General features: G+C 38.2%; 1 protein-coding gene across 1 annotated transcript; it reads right to left on the bottom strand.

Moving 5' to 3' along the window:
* Positions 1-3,999: 3,999 nt before the first annotated feature.
* On the bottom strand, positions 4,000-4,755 carry fgfbp3 (fibroblast growth factor binding protein 3). The gene has a single exon (XM_067368379.1). It carries the CDS (start codon positions 4,690-4,692, stop codon positions 4,000-4,002), a length of 693 nt encoding a protein of 230 aa, XP_067224480.1. The 5' UTR covers positions 4,693-4,755.
* Positions 4,756-12,851: the final 8,096 nt, after the last annotated feature.

Genomic DNA, 12,851 nt, shown 5'->3' with positions numbered 1-12,851 from the left:
ATATGGTGAGAACAGAATAGCTGAAAACTTTTTGTCTCATCATGTTTGTGTTGGCCTTGACAGTAAACACACATTATTGACAGTTTTTAGTACAACATGATATTCGTACTCATATTTTATATTACTTTAATATTTGGATATAGTGAGAACAGAATAGCTGAAAACTCTTTGTCTGATCATGTTTGTGTTGGCCTTGACAGTAAACACACATTATTGAAAGTTTATAGAACAACATGATATTCGTACTCATATTTTATATTACTTAGTTCTCGTAATCAGTGTATTGAATGCAGGAGAAATAGATCTGAGTGACTTTGACAAGGTCCAAATTGTTATGGCAAGGCAATTGGGTCAGAGCATCTCTGAAACGGCACGGCTTGTGTGTTGCTCCCAGTCAGCAGTGGTGAGAATTTACAAACAGTAGTTTGAGGAGGGACAAACCACAAACCAAGGACAGGGTGTTGGATGGCCAAGGCTCATTGATGCACGATGGCAATGAAGACTATCCTGTCGGGTCCAAGCCAACAGAAGGTCTACTGTGGCACAAGTCACAAAATTTTAATGATGGTTATGGGAGAAATGTGTCACAACACACAGAGCATCTCACTCTGCTGCATATGGGACTGCAGACCAATCAAAGTGCCTATGATGACCCCTGTCCACCATCAAAATCGTCTAATGGGCATGCGAGTGTCAGAACTGGACCTTGGAGCAGTGGAAGAAGGTCTCCTGGTTGGATGAGTGCCATTTTCTTTTACATCTGTCATGATCGCCAGTTGGAGTGCCCTAGTTAGCCACTAGAGGGCATTCCAACACGGACTATTGTCTCACCTTTTGAACTTAATTTCCCATAACCCACTTCCCGGACTCATTATCACTCATTGCACCCAGCTGTCTTGTATTATGTTATTAGTGTTCTGTCTATTTATACTGAGTTTGTTTCTGCTTTTGTTATGGAAGTTTCGTTTATTGTCACTGGAGTCTCTGTTTGTTTTATGGCCTGTATGGACTGCTTCTGTGGATTTTGACCCTTGCATGTATGGACTACATTTCTGGATTACCCCATTAAAGCTGCACATGGATCTAACCTTCTTGTCTCCATGCCAATCTGTGACAGAAACTTCCATCAACAAATAGATCCAGCAGCATGAGTTTCCGGACTCTTCCTCCAGCCACCATGAGGGAGCGAACTTCGGGCATTGATGGCTCTACGACAAGGGGGATGGGAGGTAGGATGTTTCGCCCAGACCTTTTGGACGATGGCGGTGGGGCTAAATTATAATGAGGCTGCTCTAAAGGAGATTTTTAATGTGTCTGAAGGACCCTCTTCCTCAATGGGAGTTGGAGGGGCTTCAAATCCTGGATTTTTGGGGCTTTGTCAATTATCTCTCCCATAGAAGCCGTTGGGCAACACCTGCTCAGCCAGAGCCCGCACCAGCCCGAGAGTCCGCTCCAGAGCTCGTTCCAGCCAGTGAGTCCGCTGCAGAGCCCACAGAGGAGGTGGGCACTGAGTCTCCGCCTCACACACATAAAAGGAGGAAGTGGAGTAAGAGGGCCTCCTTCATCCTTCAAGGCTCGGAGGCCTCCCCAGAGCCCGTTGTTGGTCTGGAGACCACCCCAGAGGTCGTTCTTGCGCTTCCCAAGCGCCGTGCCCTGCCGGCGCCACTCCAGACCTGCTGGAACCCGCCTGGTCAGTTCCTCTAGCGCCACCCTGGCAATCAGATAGAGCCTCCATGGTCTGTTCCTCCGGCTCTCCCCTGGCCTTCAGTCGGGGACTCTGGATCTGGCCCACCATCCCTCCCCCTGGTCCTCCTCCTGTCCACCTCCCTCCTGAGAGTTTTTCTTGGTTTGTTTTTTGGTTTTGTTTTTTGTGGAGCGTCTGGTATCCGCTCCGTAGGGAGGGTGTACTGTCATGATCACCAGCTGGAGTGCCCTAGTTAGCCACTAGAGGGCACTCCAACATGGACTATTGTCTCACCTTTTGAACTTTATTTCCCATAACCCACTTCCAGGACTCATTATCACTCATTGCACCCAGCTGTCTTGTATTATGTTATTAGTGTTCTGTCTATTTATACTGAGTTTGTTTCTGCTTTTGTTATGGAAGTTTCGTTTATTGTCACTGGAGTCTCTCTTTGTTTTATGGCCTGTATGGACTGCTTCTGTGGATTTTGACCCTTGCATGTATGGACTATGTTTCTGGATTACCCCATTAAAGCTGCACATGGATCTAACCTTCTTGTCTCCATGCCAATCCGTGAGAACATCACGTGGATCGGCCGTATACATGTGCACCGCTTCCTGGGGAAGTGATGGCAGCAGGATGTCCTGTGGGACAATGATGAGCCGGTGGAGGAAGTGTGATGCTCTGGGCAATGTTCTGCTGGGAAACCCTGGGTCCGGCTATTCATGGACATAAATTTGACATGTGCCACCTACCTACTCAAACATTGTTGCAGACCAGGTATGACAGTGGGTGCCCTCTTTCAGCAGGATAATGCATACTGCACACATCGTTCAGGAATGGTTTGAGGAACATGATAAAGCATTCAAGGCTTGCCCTGGCCTCAAAATTCCCCCAGATCTCAATCCAATTGAGCATCTGTGGGATGTGCTGGACCCACAAGTTTGATCCATGAAGGCTCCACCTCACAACCTACAGGACTTGAAGGATCTCCTCCTAACATATTGGTGCCAGAGACCACAGGATACCTTCAGGGCTCTTGTAGAGTCCATGCCTCAGCGGGTTGGCGCTGTTTTGGCAGCACATGGAGGACCAACAGCATATTAGGCAGGTGGTCATAATGTTTTGGCTCAAATCCAATTAGTGTTGTTAAGCTGTCCAATGTGAATAGTCACATGATATTTGGTATGATATTGATATTTTGTACTTTTTGGGGATCAGATATTACATACCTTCTTTATGCCTGATACACGTTAAAGTCATTTACAGGTGAGTTGATAGACAGCAGAGCATACACAGGGAATCCACTCAGGAGTCTTTAGATATCTATGTAATCTACTTAGATGAATCTGCCATATTAACCCTGACACTAAGTCTATTGGCAAAATCCATTTGTGACAAAGAGCATAACATTGTTTTAGGCAATGAGTGAAGCCTTCAACAGATGTCTCTGAACTAACCTCTTTGTCTAACAATTTATCTGCACAGCTTGCTTATTAAATGTATCGCTGTAGGCAGTTTTGATACTATAGAAAATGCCTGAACAAAAGAGCTATTTACTGCATTTTGGCTCATCAGGGGAAGGTGAATGCCACTTAAATGGCACATTTTATCGATTTGGACAGCTGTTCTATTTTCTGTGGCTGTCATTTTAGACCACTGACATGACATGCTGACTACTGATGCACAGCAGAGAAAGCTACTGCTGTCTGAATACAACATACTGGCAAACACCTACACACACAGAAACAAATACACTATATAGTGTATATATATAGTTGACGAGAATGTAAGGTTTTATTCATCTTGTGTGAGGTCTGAAGGACTTCAATCTTGTCATCCAGCTGTGTTGAGAATGAATGATAAACTTATTATATCTATACAATTTTGGTTTAAAAAAAATATATGCATATGTAATTAAATTTGGTTTTATTTGATTTGAGTATTATTTGCAAAAATCATATACACCAATTTTCATAATGAATAAAAAGTCAAAGGTCATGTGTGGAATACAAATTACAATTAAAAAAGTAAATCAGTTAAATCAGGTTTAGTAACAATATACACAATTAATACATTTTGTTTAAGACGATAAGCAATGTGATTAGTGTGTTTGTTAAATATTACACATTAATTACTTTTTCTATTTGTCTTCCTCTTCACAACAGGACTCTGTTTATCCATGATGTTTTCAGGCTGAAGACTAGCTGGTAAGTCATTTTTTTTTTTTTGTCTTTCCATCTTTTTCTCATGCAACAACATTCTTATCCTCCACTGGGTCCTAAAAAAGCATTGTTAGCAGATGTTTCTCTTTTTTAACCATCAAAAAACTTGACAAAAAAGCTGCATACAGAATGCCATCCCTCTCCGCAGTAGCTCACAGCAGGCTCCATGTCTGAGACTCCATCATTCAGTAGTTCTTCGAACCCCTCATCCTCTTCTTTCTTCACCTCCTCTTCCTTCTCTTTCTGTACTTCTTTTTCTTTCCTCACAGGCGCCTCTGTTTTGAGCTTGCTCTCTTCTTGCTTTCCATCGCTAATGTGTGTGGTCGTCTCTTCTCCGCTTCTCTCTGTGAGTTTCATGTGAGATGCGCTGGGCGCTTTCTTACACAGGCGTGTTTTCAAGACTTTCTCCCCCTCACAAGCGTTCTTTCGCTTCTTCAGTTTGCTCACCACTTGTTTCCAGTACTGGGAGGACTGGGTGCTGTACACGGAGCATTCCTGAGGTTTTCCAGCAAACTGGCATGTGTAGGGAGGTCTGAGCCCCTCCTCCGCAGGAGCAGAGCAGCTCACCTGGAGCAGGATGTTAGCTCCTCTCTCTAGCGTCTCCCAGGTGCAGCGGTGCCCATCCTTAGTGCTTAGTTGACCTGACCCCAGCAAGGGATTTATGACCGTACTTTCTGATCCAGCCACTGCATCTGATGGTTGCTTGGATTTCTTTTTTGCCTCAGAAAATGTTAGGAGGAGGAAGAGGAGGGAAAAGGTGAACAGAAGACTCTGCCCTCGCATGGCTGTGTGGATAAGGGTTATAGAAAAGAAAAAATCTCTGGTTCAGGGCACAAACAGCACCCTCAGAACAGAGAGAAATCACAGCACCTGCAAAATTAGAGAGATAAAAAATTAATGTATGATAAAGGGTTATTATATTTAAGTGAAACTAAAACCATAAAATAAAACCATAAATAAACGTTAACTGAAAAAAAAAAAAAAAAAAAAAAACGTATTTGATTTCCGACAGTTGCCAAGACAACATTTCTCAGTTTCACTTGGTTTAAATGTACTAAAATAACTAAAATAAAAATGAGAACAATCTATATAGACATAAAAATGACAATAAAAAAGGACAAAACGCACAGCAAAATAGCTAAAATTTTAATTAAAATTAAAATTAAAAATGAATAACATAAAAACAAATTCAAAATATTAACAACTAAAATAACATCTCAATGATACTAAAATAACACTGACGTGATGCAGACTACATACTTGAGTCTTAAAATGTTTTGTATGATTTTTTTTAATAATAATTGTATGTAATTTTAAAGTTTAAAAATTGAAATGATTAAATTTCATCTTTATAATTAGTTATTTATATAAATAAAATTGTATTCATTAAATTGGAATAGAACTATGAGTCTGTATATATCAATTTAATGCATCAAATCACATCCTATCCTCATCATCTTAATAAACCAAACTAGCACAGATATGATGCATTTCCCCTCCTTATATGCCACTCAAGCACCTGTATTCTAGAAAACAGCGCTGTAAAATGTCATATTTAGCGTTTCTCTCAGAGCTTTTTACTTACCGAGCTGAGTTCTCCTTCAGGACTGTGAGTGAGACAAGCTTGTGGAAGGATAAGAAAGGAGGGGGGAGAAATAAAGGATGGAATCAAGGGATAAAGAAAAAAGTGGGGGAAAGGGGGACTGGATGGTGGATGCTTTTTGGGGGCATCAATAGGGTATCCAAACCTCCCAGAATCTGGCACCTCCCTCCTCGTCTCAAGACAAATGGACACCCCTCACCCCATCCCTTCTCTTCACTCCTTTGTCTCCTTTCACCCAATCTTTCAGTTTCTCTCTTGTCTATCCTTCTTTCCTAAGCATTTGGTGTTGTGTACATTTTTGCCATTAAATAAATAAATAAAAAATAATTGAAGCTATTTCAAAAGGGAGACTGCTAATTACTTGAATGTTAAAGAACATCAAACAACATTTCTTGTTGTTTGTGTTTGTTTCTTTTTAAATGTACTTGTCCTTGGATCAGTTTCCCTAAGGGGCCTTTTTTCATTTCGTTCTTTTATCCAGTTAAAAATAGTGCTGTAGACTTGGAGACAACCTTATGTGTGTGTGTGTGTGTGTGTGTGTGTAATGTTGTGTTTAGTCTGTTAGAGTATTTGTGTGTGCATTTGTTATTTGCATTTGCGTCTATGCTTACGTATATGGCAACACTTTCTAAAACCTAAACCGTCCCCGTGGCCAGGTCATGCTCTGCTCTTTTTACGTTCATTTGATGCAAATTCTTGATAGTCAGTTGTGTCTCCATACCAACTAAACCCGAGCTGCTGTCCCACAGCAGACACTGGTAAAATCATACATGACTGTTGTCTTGCTCGGGGCCTCACAAGCAGTTTGGATTCATTCCAAACCCTGAGTGTGCTTGTTGTTATTACATGTTGATCTCGGACTCGGAGGCAAATTCTCATGGCAGTGCAGGCTTTGCTTTATTTGTAATTTATTTTTACATTTTTTCAGTTTTCATTTAAAAAAAAATTAAATGACTAATATATTGGCGCTTTTGCTGTTTGCATCTGCTTTATCTTTATCTAGTGACTCATGTACTGACTAATGAGTGCAACTGAGCAAAAGCAGTTTGGGTATTAAATACGGCCCTGAGATGCTCCACATATTTCTTCATTTTGAAGATTAATGGATTGGTTTTAAATTGAACATGAGAAGAATGTGTGGCATGTGTGTGGGTTTTTTCAGTATCTTGTAAAGATTCAGAATGAATTCCAGGTAAATTCTCAGCAGTTTTTTGGGATCACAGAAGCAACATCTCCCTCTGCTGGTAGTGGTGATGTGCTTGGGGGTAGGTTTTTACAAGAGTTTTAGATTTAGGAGACCAATTGGCTAAAAATGTATGCATGTATGTACTGTACACTCATTTCAATTAATAGTAAAATTCCATCCAATTGAACTGAATAATCCATATTATTCATATTATGACTTAAGAATTTGAAATGAGTAAAAAAAAAAAAAAAACCCAAAGCTTAAACATTTTGTATTAATGAAACAACAGAATGGACTGTTTAGTTTATGTGATTCGTATTCATAAAAAAAAAAAAAAAAAAAAAAAAAAAGTTAAGATTTATACAAAATGTTCTTATTAAGCTCTAATTTTTAATCAGTTTGATGGAATTTTACTATTATTTAAAGGTGCCCTAGAACTTTTTTTTTTAAAAGATGTAATATAAGTCTAAGGTGTCCCCTGAATGTGTCTGTGAAGTTTCAGCTCAAAATACCCCATAGATTTTTTTAAAATTCATTTCTTTAACTGCCTATTTTGGGGCATAATTAGAAATGAGGCGATTCAGGGTGTGTGCCCCTTTAATTCTCGTGCTCCACACCCCAAGAGCTCGTGCTTGCCTTAAACAACATAAAAAAAGTTCAAACAGCTAATATAACCCTCAAAATGGATCTTTACAAAGTGTTCGTCATTGCAACATGTCTAATCACGTAAGTACAGTGTTTATTTTGATGTTTACATTTGATTCTGAATGAGTTTGTTAGTGCTCCGTGGCTAACGGCTGATGCTACACTGTTGGAGAGATTTATAAAGAATGAAGTTGTTTATGAATTATACAGACTGCAATTGTTTAAAAATGAAAATAGCGACGGCTCTTGTCTCCGTGAATACAGTAAGAAACTATGGTAATTTTAACCACATTTAACAGTACATTAGCAACATGCTAACGAAGCATTTAGAAAGACAATTTACAAATATCACTAAAAATATCATGTTATCATGGATCATGACAGTTATTATTGCTCAATCTGCCATTTTTCGCTATTGTCCTTGCTTGCTTACCTAGTCTGATGATTCAGCTGTGCACATCCAGACGTTACTGGCTGCCCTTGTGTAATGCATTGAACATGAGCTGGCATATGCAAATATTGGGGGCGTACACCCCGACTTTACATAACAGTCAGTGTTATGTTGAGATTCACCTGTTCTTCTTTTTAAACAAATGAGATTTATATAAGAAGGAGGAAACAATGGAGTTTGAGACTCACTGTATGTGATTTCCATGTACTGAACTCTTATTATTTAACTATTCCGAGGTAAATTCAATTTTTGAATCTGGGGCACCTTTAAAATGCGTAAATCTTGAACAAAGGCTTTTTTCCCTTTTTTTTCTTTTTTGAATATTTTCGAAAAGCTCCATTTAAAAACGTTCACTTTGGAAGCATAAATAGTACATTTTCCTTATCTTTAGCCCTGTTGTACCCTACATTGCTACTACTAAAGCACTGTTTAGGGTCAGATCAGAAATGTTATGTTCTTTTAACGATTGAAACCTTGTGGAAGTGCAACAGCTGAATTCATGTAATGGTTGCAGTCATTGAGAGGGCGTAAGATGAGTGAAGTGCTCCCAGCACCTGTCAACAGACATATCATCCAAAGTCGCAATCCAGCCACTCTGCCTTTTTCATTTTAATGACATTCAGACACTTTTCTCCTCTCTCGCGTAATGCCGAAGTCCTTGCGTCTGTTATGTTCCCCTAATGACTGATGATTTTTGAGATAATCTTCTTCAGCGAGCGGCTGATGACACTACACGAGTCCTTGATGAGGAACAGCATTTCTTTAACACCCAGTCCCAGCTTGTCTGCTGAGCAGTTCTGCAATCAGCGAGCACAGTGGCCATCCAGCCCCATCGACTGTGATTACAGAGCAGGCGAGATGCACCCTGTGTCGACCTTGCGGGCCTTTAATGACGGGGGAGAATCTAATTGTGAATCAGACGGAGGCCGAGGCACTCTGGACAGCTGCAGACCCATCAAATGGGATCTGAATGCATGGAATTCAGATTTCTTCAACCATCCTATGCTATGTAAATGAACAAACAATCACATTATGAATGTGGTCGCTATGACAACACCCCAATTACCAAAAATTCACATGGAAGTGAGAGACGGAGATGTGTGGAGTCAGCTAAAGTGCTTAAGACCATCACCTAGTCAAAATACAGTAGTGAATATTGTTTTTTTGAAGGACAGGCTGCACTCACCCTTTCCACCCTAGAGAGAGGTTCAGGACCTCTAGCAGATGCTGTGGATACCTCCTCTGACCTCTGATGGATCTATAATTGATCTCTTTGTTGACGGCCTGTTTTAGATTGGGATTTGGAAGCAAATTATTGATATGCTATAAGAAGAGGGTTATATTATTTCTGATTACAATATATTTATTCTTATATTTCTTATTGCATGTAAAATGTTTTTAGATGTTATGAGTATCCTTAATTTTAGGTTATTAAAAATAAAAAAATTACTTAATATCTATCCATATATAGTGTATATAAATATAATATCTATCTATCTATCTATCTATCTATCTATCTATCTATCTATCTATCTATCTATCTATCTATCTATCTATCTATCTATCTATCTATCTATCTATCTATCTATCTATCTATCTATCTATCTATCTATCTATATATATATATATAATGTGTGTGTGTGTGTGTGTGTGTGTGTGTGTGTGTTTGGATTTTTCCAGGACTAAAGAGTTATTTTACAATAAATTACTGTAGTAGAAATTTACAGTGAAATTAATGCATGTTGGGTCATTTTCTTTCTGCTAATCAACAGCAAAATGATACTTAATGTCACAGTAATTTACTGCTTTTGTTTTACTGTCAATTCACATTATGAAGTTGTCCTTAACCATGCCACTGCAAGAAATTATATTGTTTATCACTGTAACTTTTTCAAAGTCACCTCAATGGTGATCAGTGTTCAATTTGCTTGGGATCTTGGACCTATTTATATTCAAATTTCTGAACTAGCTAAGTCAGACGTGTGACAAATAAAAACATTTGTTAAAACAATGACAAGCTAGAATATAAAATAAGCTAACCGGTTGATTTTAAGTCAGTCAAACTAATCTTAGCATGAATATGATGATTGCGTTTTAGCGTTATTTTAGCATGAAGATTTACCAATATCTTATTTCAAATTCATAACTATTTGACAATAATAAAGAAACTGCTAAGATTTATCTTTTAAAAGTGTGACATCATCTTGCAACACAAGACTTTTTTTCTTACAAGCATCACTTATGCACAGACATCAATACTAAAAAACACAACAATGGTGACACTAAACAAATAATAATAATAATAATAATAATAAAAATGAACTCTGAAGATTACAAAATAAACCAACAACACAAACTGCAAAAAGTGAACTAAAAATGTGTTCATTAGCAAAGATAAAACCAACAAGAATCAAAAAACTCTACAGCGTATACTTAATGCAGTGTAACACTGCATGCTGGGTACCTACATATGCACCATAGAATTACGGTATAATATTGTTTACAGTAATTTATGTTTTACGAATTGAAAAAGCTTGACTGAAATTGGCAGTAAATTATTGTAGGTTTTACAATAAATTTCTGAGAGATTTACCAATATCTTATTTCAAATTCATAACTATTTGACAATAATAAAGAAACTGCTAAGATTTATCTTTTAAAAGTGTGACATCATCTTGCAACACAAGACTTTTTTTCTTACAAGCATCACTTATGCACAGACATCAATACTAAAAAACACAACAATGGTGACACTAAACAAATAATAATAATAATAATAATAATAATAATAAAAATGAACTCTGAAGATTACAAAATAAACCAACAACACAAGCTGCAAAAAGTGAACTAAAAATGTGTTCATTAGCAAAGATAAAACCAACAAGAATCAAAAAACTCTACAGCGTATACTTAATGCAGTGTAACACTGCATGCTGGGTACCTACATATGCACCATAGAATTACAGTATAATATTGTTTACAGTAATTTATGTTTTACGAATTGAAAAAGCTTGACTGAAATTGGCAGTAAATTATTGTAGGTTTTACAATAAATTTCTGAGAGTGCAGTTAGATACAAGAAAAGTCCTACTGTGAAAGTAATGCATTTATTAACTTATTTATTACTGTAATTTCACACAAAAAATTTTAACAATGTGGATTTTCAGTTTCATGTTGTTTATGGCAAATTCTGACCATCTGTGTGTCACAGCAGAAATGGAGACTCCTCAGACCAGGCAACGCTTTTTTAATCTGCTATTGTCCGACTTTGGTGAGCCTGTGTGAATTGTACTCAGTTTCCTGTTCTTTTGCACACCCAGTGTGATTTTCTGCTGCTGTCCCATCTGCTTCAAGGTTTGACGTGTGTTCAGAGATGCTCTTCTGCATGCTTCAGTTTTAACGAATGGTTATTTGAGTGACTGTTGCCTTTTTATCAGCTCAAACCAGCCTGGCCATTTTTTTTTTTTTGGACCATTCTCTGTAAACCAGAGAGATGACTTGAAAATGCTTGAAAATCCCAACCTATTGACTTTATGGGAAGCGCTCAGATGGGATTTAAACCTTGTCAGCTGAAGACACAAGTTTGGTTTGAAGACTTACACCGTACCAAGCACTATGTTCTCTCACCATTCCTGATTTCTAACACGCACTCACAACATTCACAGGGTTATGCAGCTATCAGGGCAGAAACGAAAGCTGCTGCTGCCATGTATGCTCTGTATGTTTTTCTGTCGTCTCCGGGCACATTCATATGTAAATTGCACTTATTTTTTCTGATCTGAAAAAATAAATACCCATACTTTTTCCCGCCCAAAGACCCTCCTCTCAAAGAAATCAGGACAGGTTGAAAATGGACAAAAGAGATGGATTAAAACACCAGATGTAAATGGGTATGTGTCTACCTTATCTACTTGTGATCCGATCGACCAAAACACATCTTAATACCAGGTGTAAACAGGGTCTAAGACACCTAAGACAGTGCTATGGGGAAACAGAAAGGAAGGAAAGCTAATTGTGCTTGCAGTGCCAAACCACGTGTAATCATATGTCCCCTGCAGACGTGTTTGGAAGTGCCTTAGTGGAAGAGTGGAGTAACATCTCACAGCAAGAGCGGATAAATCTGGTGCTGTCCATAAGGATGAGGTGCATTGTAGAACTTAAAGCAGCTAGTGATACTCACTGCGACTTTTGACATTGTGAATGACAAAAATGACAAAAAAGCATGATAAAAGTACTCCATATAACTTGTATGCTACATTCTGTGTCCTCTGAAACCAATGTAGCTTGGTGTGAGATACCAGAAATGTATTGTTATTTATTGAAAGTCTTCCTTGAGTTTGTATTAGGATGAAATAATTAAAAATTGCAGGTTTGACTTCACTGCTGTCAAATGTGTCATTTTGAATATGCAGAATGGAGATTGGATGAGGGGAAAGATCTTTTTAGGGAATAACATCTCACAACTTGTGGTCTGTATATCAAACAAAACAATAGCTTCAACGACAGTAAATGCTGTATTGGCAGTTTTGATACTTTAGAAACTTTTTTGCACTTTCTAGAGCCTGTAGTCACTATAAACTCTATTTTATGTAGAATAAGGAAATTGATAGAAGCAATGTGTTTTTTTTTTCTGCATTTTTTTTCACATCTCACTCTCTTTGCTATTGTCTTTGTGTATGTGTGTGAATATTTTGCATTTTCAGCCTGATGCAAAAGAAAATGTAGAAGCTATTGTTGAGCTGTATTTTGCACAGTCAGCCAACACACTGACAGAATAAATTCAAAATGTTCTACATTTTCTGTGCAGATTTACTGAGTTCTAAAAGTCCAGCATTCTCACACTGCACTAGAGTGCATTCATCTCCTTGAACTTCTTTGATTTGTTCTGGTCCTCTTTCTGACTCGAAGGTAAACAAGGTACTTTATCACTTCTGAGGGGGAAAAATTACTTTCCTCAAACTAACAGATATGACTTCCTTCCTTTTCACACTAGGGGACTAAACGATCAAAAGAAAAAAGGAAACAGCAGCAAGTTTAAAGCGCAGAGAACTCCAAGT

Source organism: Chanodichthys erythropterus, chromosome 18 (assembly GCF_024489055.1).
Source record: "Chanodichthys erythropterus isolate Z2021 chromosome 18, ASM2448905v1, whole genome shotgun sequence".
In the NCBI taxonomy this organism is placed as follows: Eukaryota; Metazoa; Chordata; class Actinopteri; order Cypriniformes; family Xenocyprididae; genus Chanodichthys; species Chanodichthys erythropterus.
Note: the sequence above shows the minus strand (reverse complement) of the source record. Positions and strands in the feature narration are given on the sequence as shown.

What these genes read in the sequence shown, in the direction of transcription:
- fgfbp3 (XM_067368379.1), bottom strand. Translation starts at nt 4,692, where the DNA reads ATGCGAGGGCAGAGTCTTCTGTTCACCTTTTCCCTCCTCTTCCTCCTC.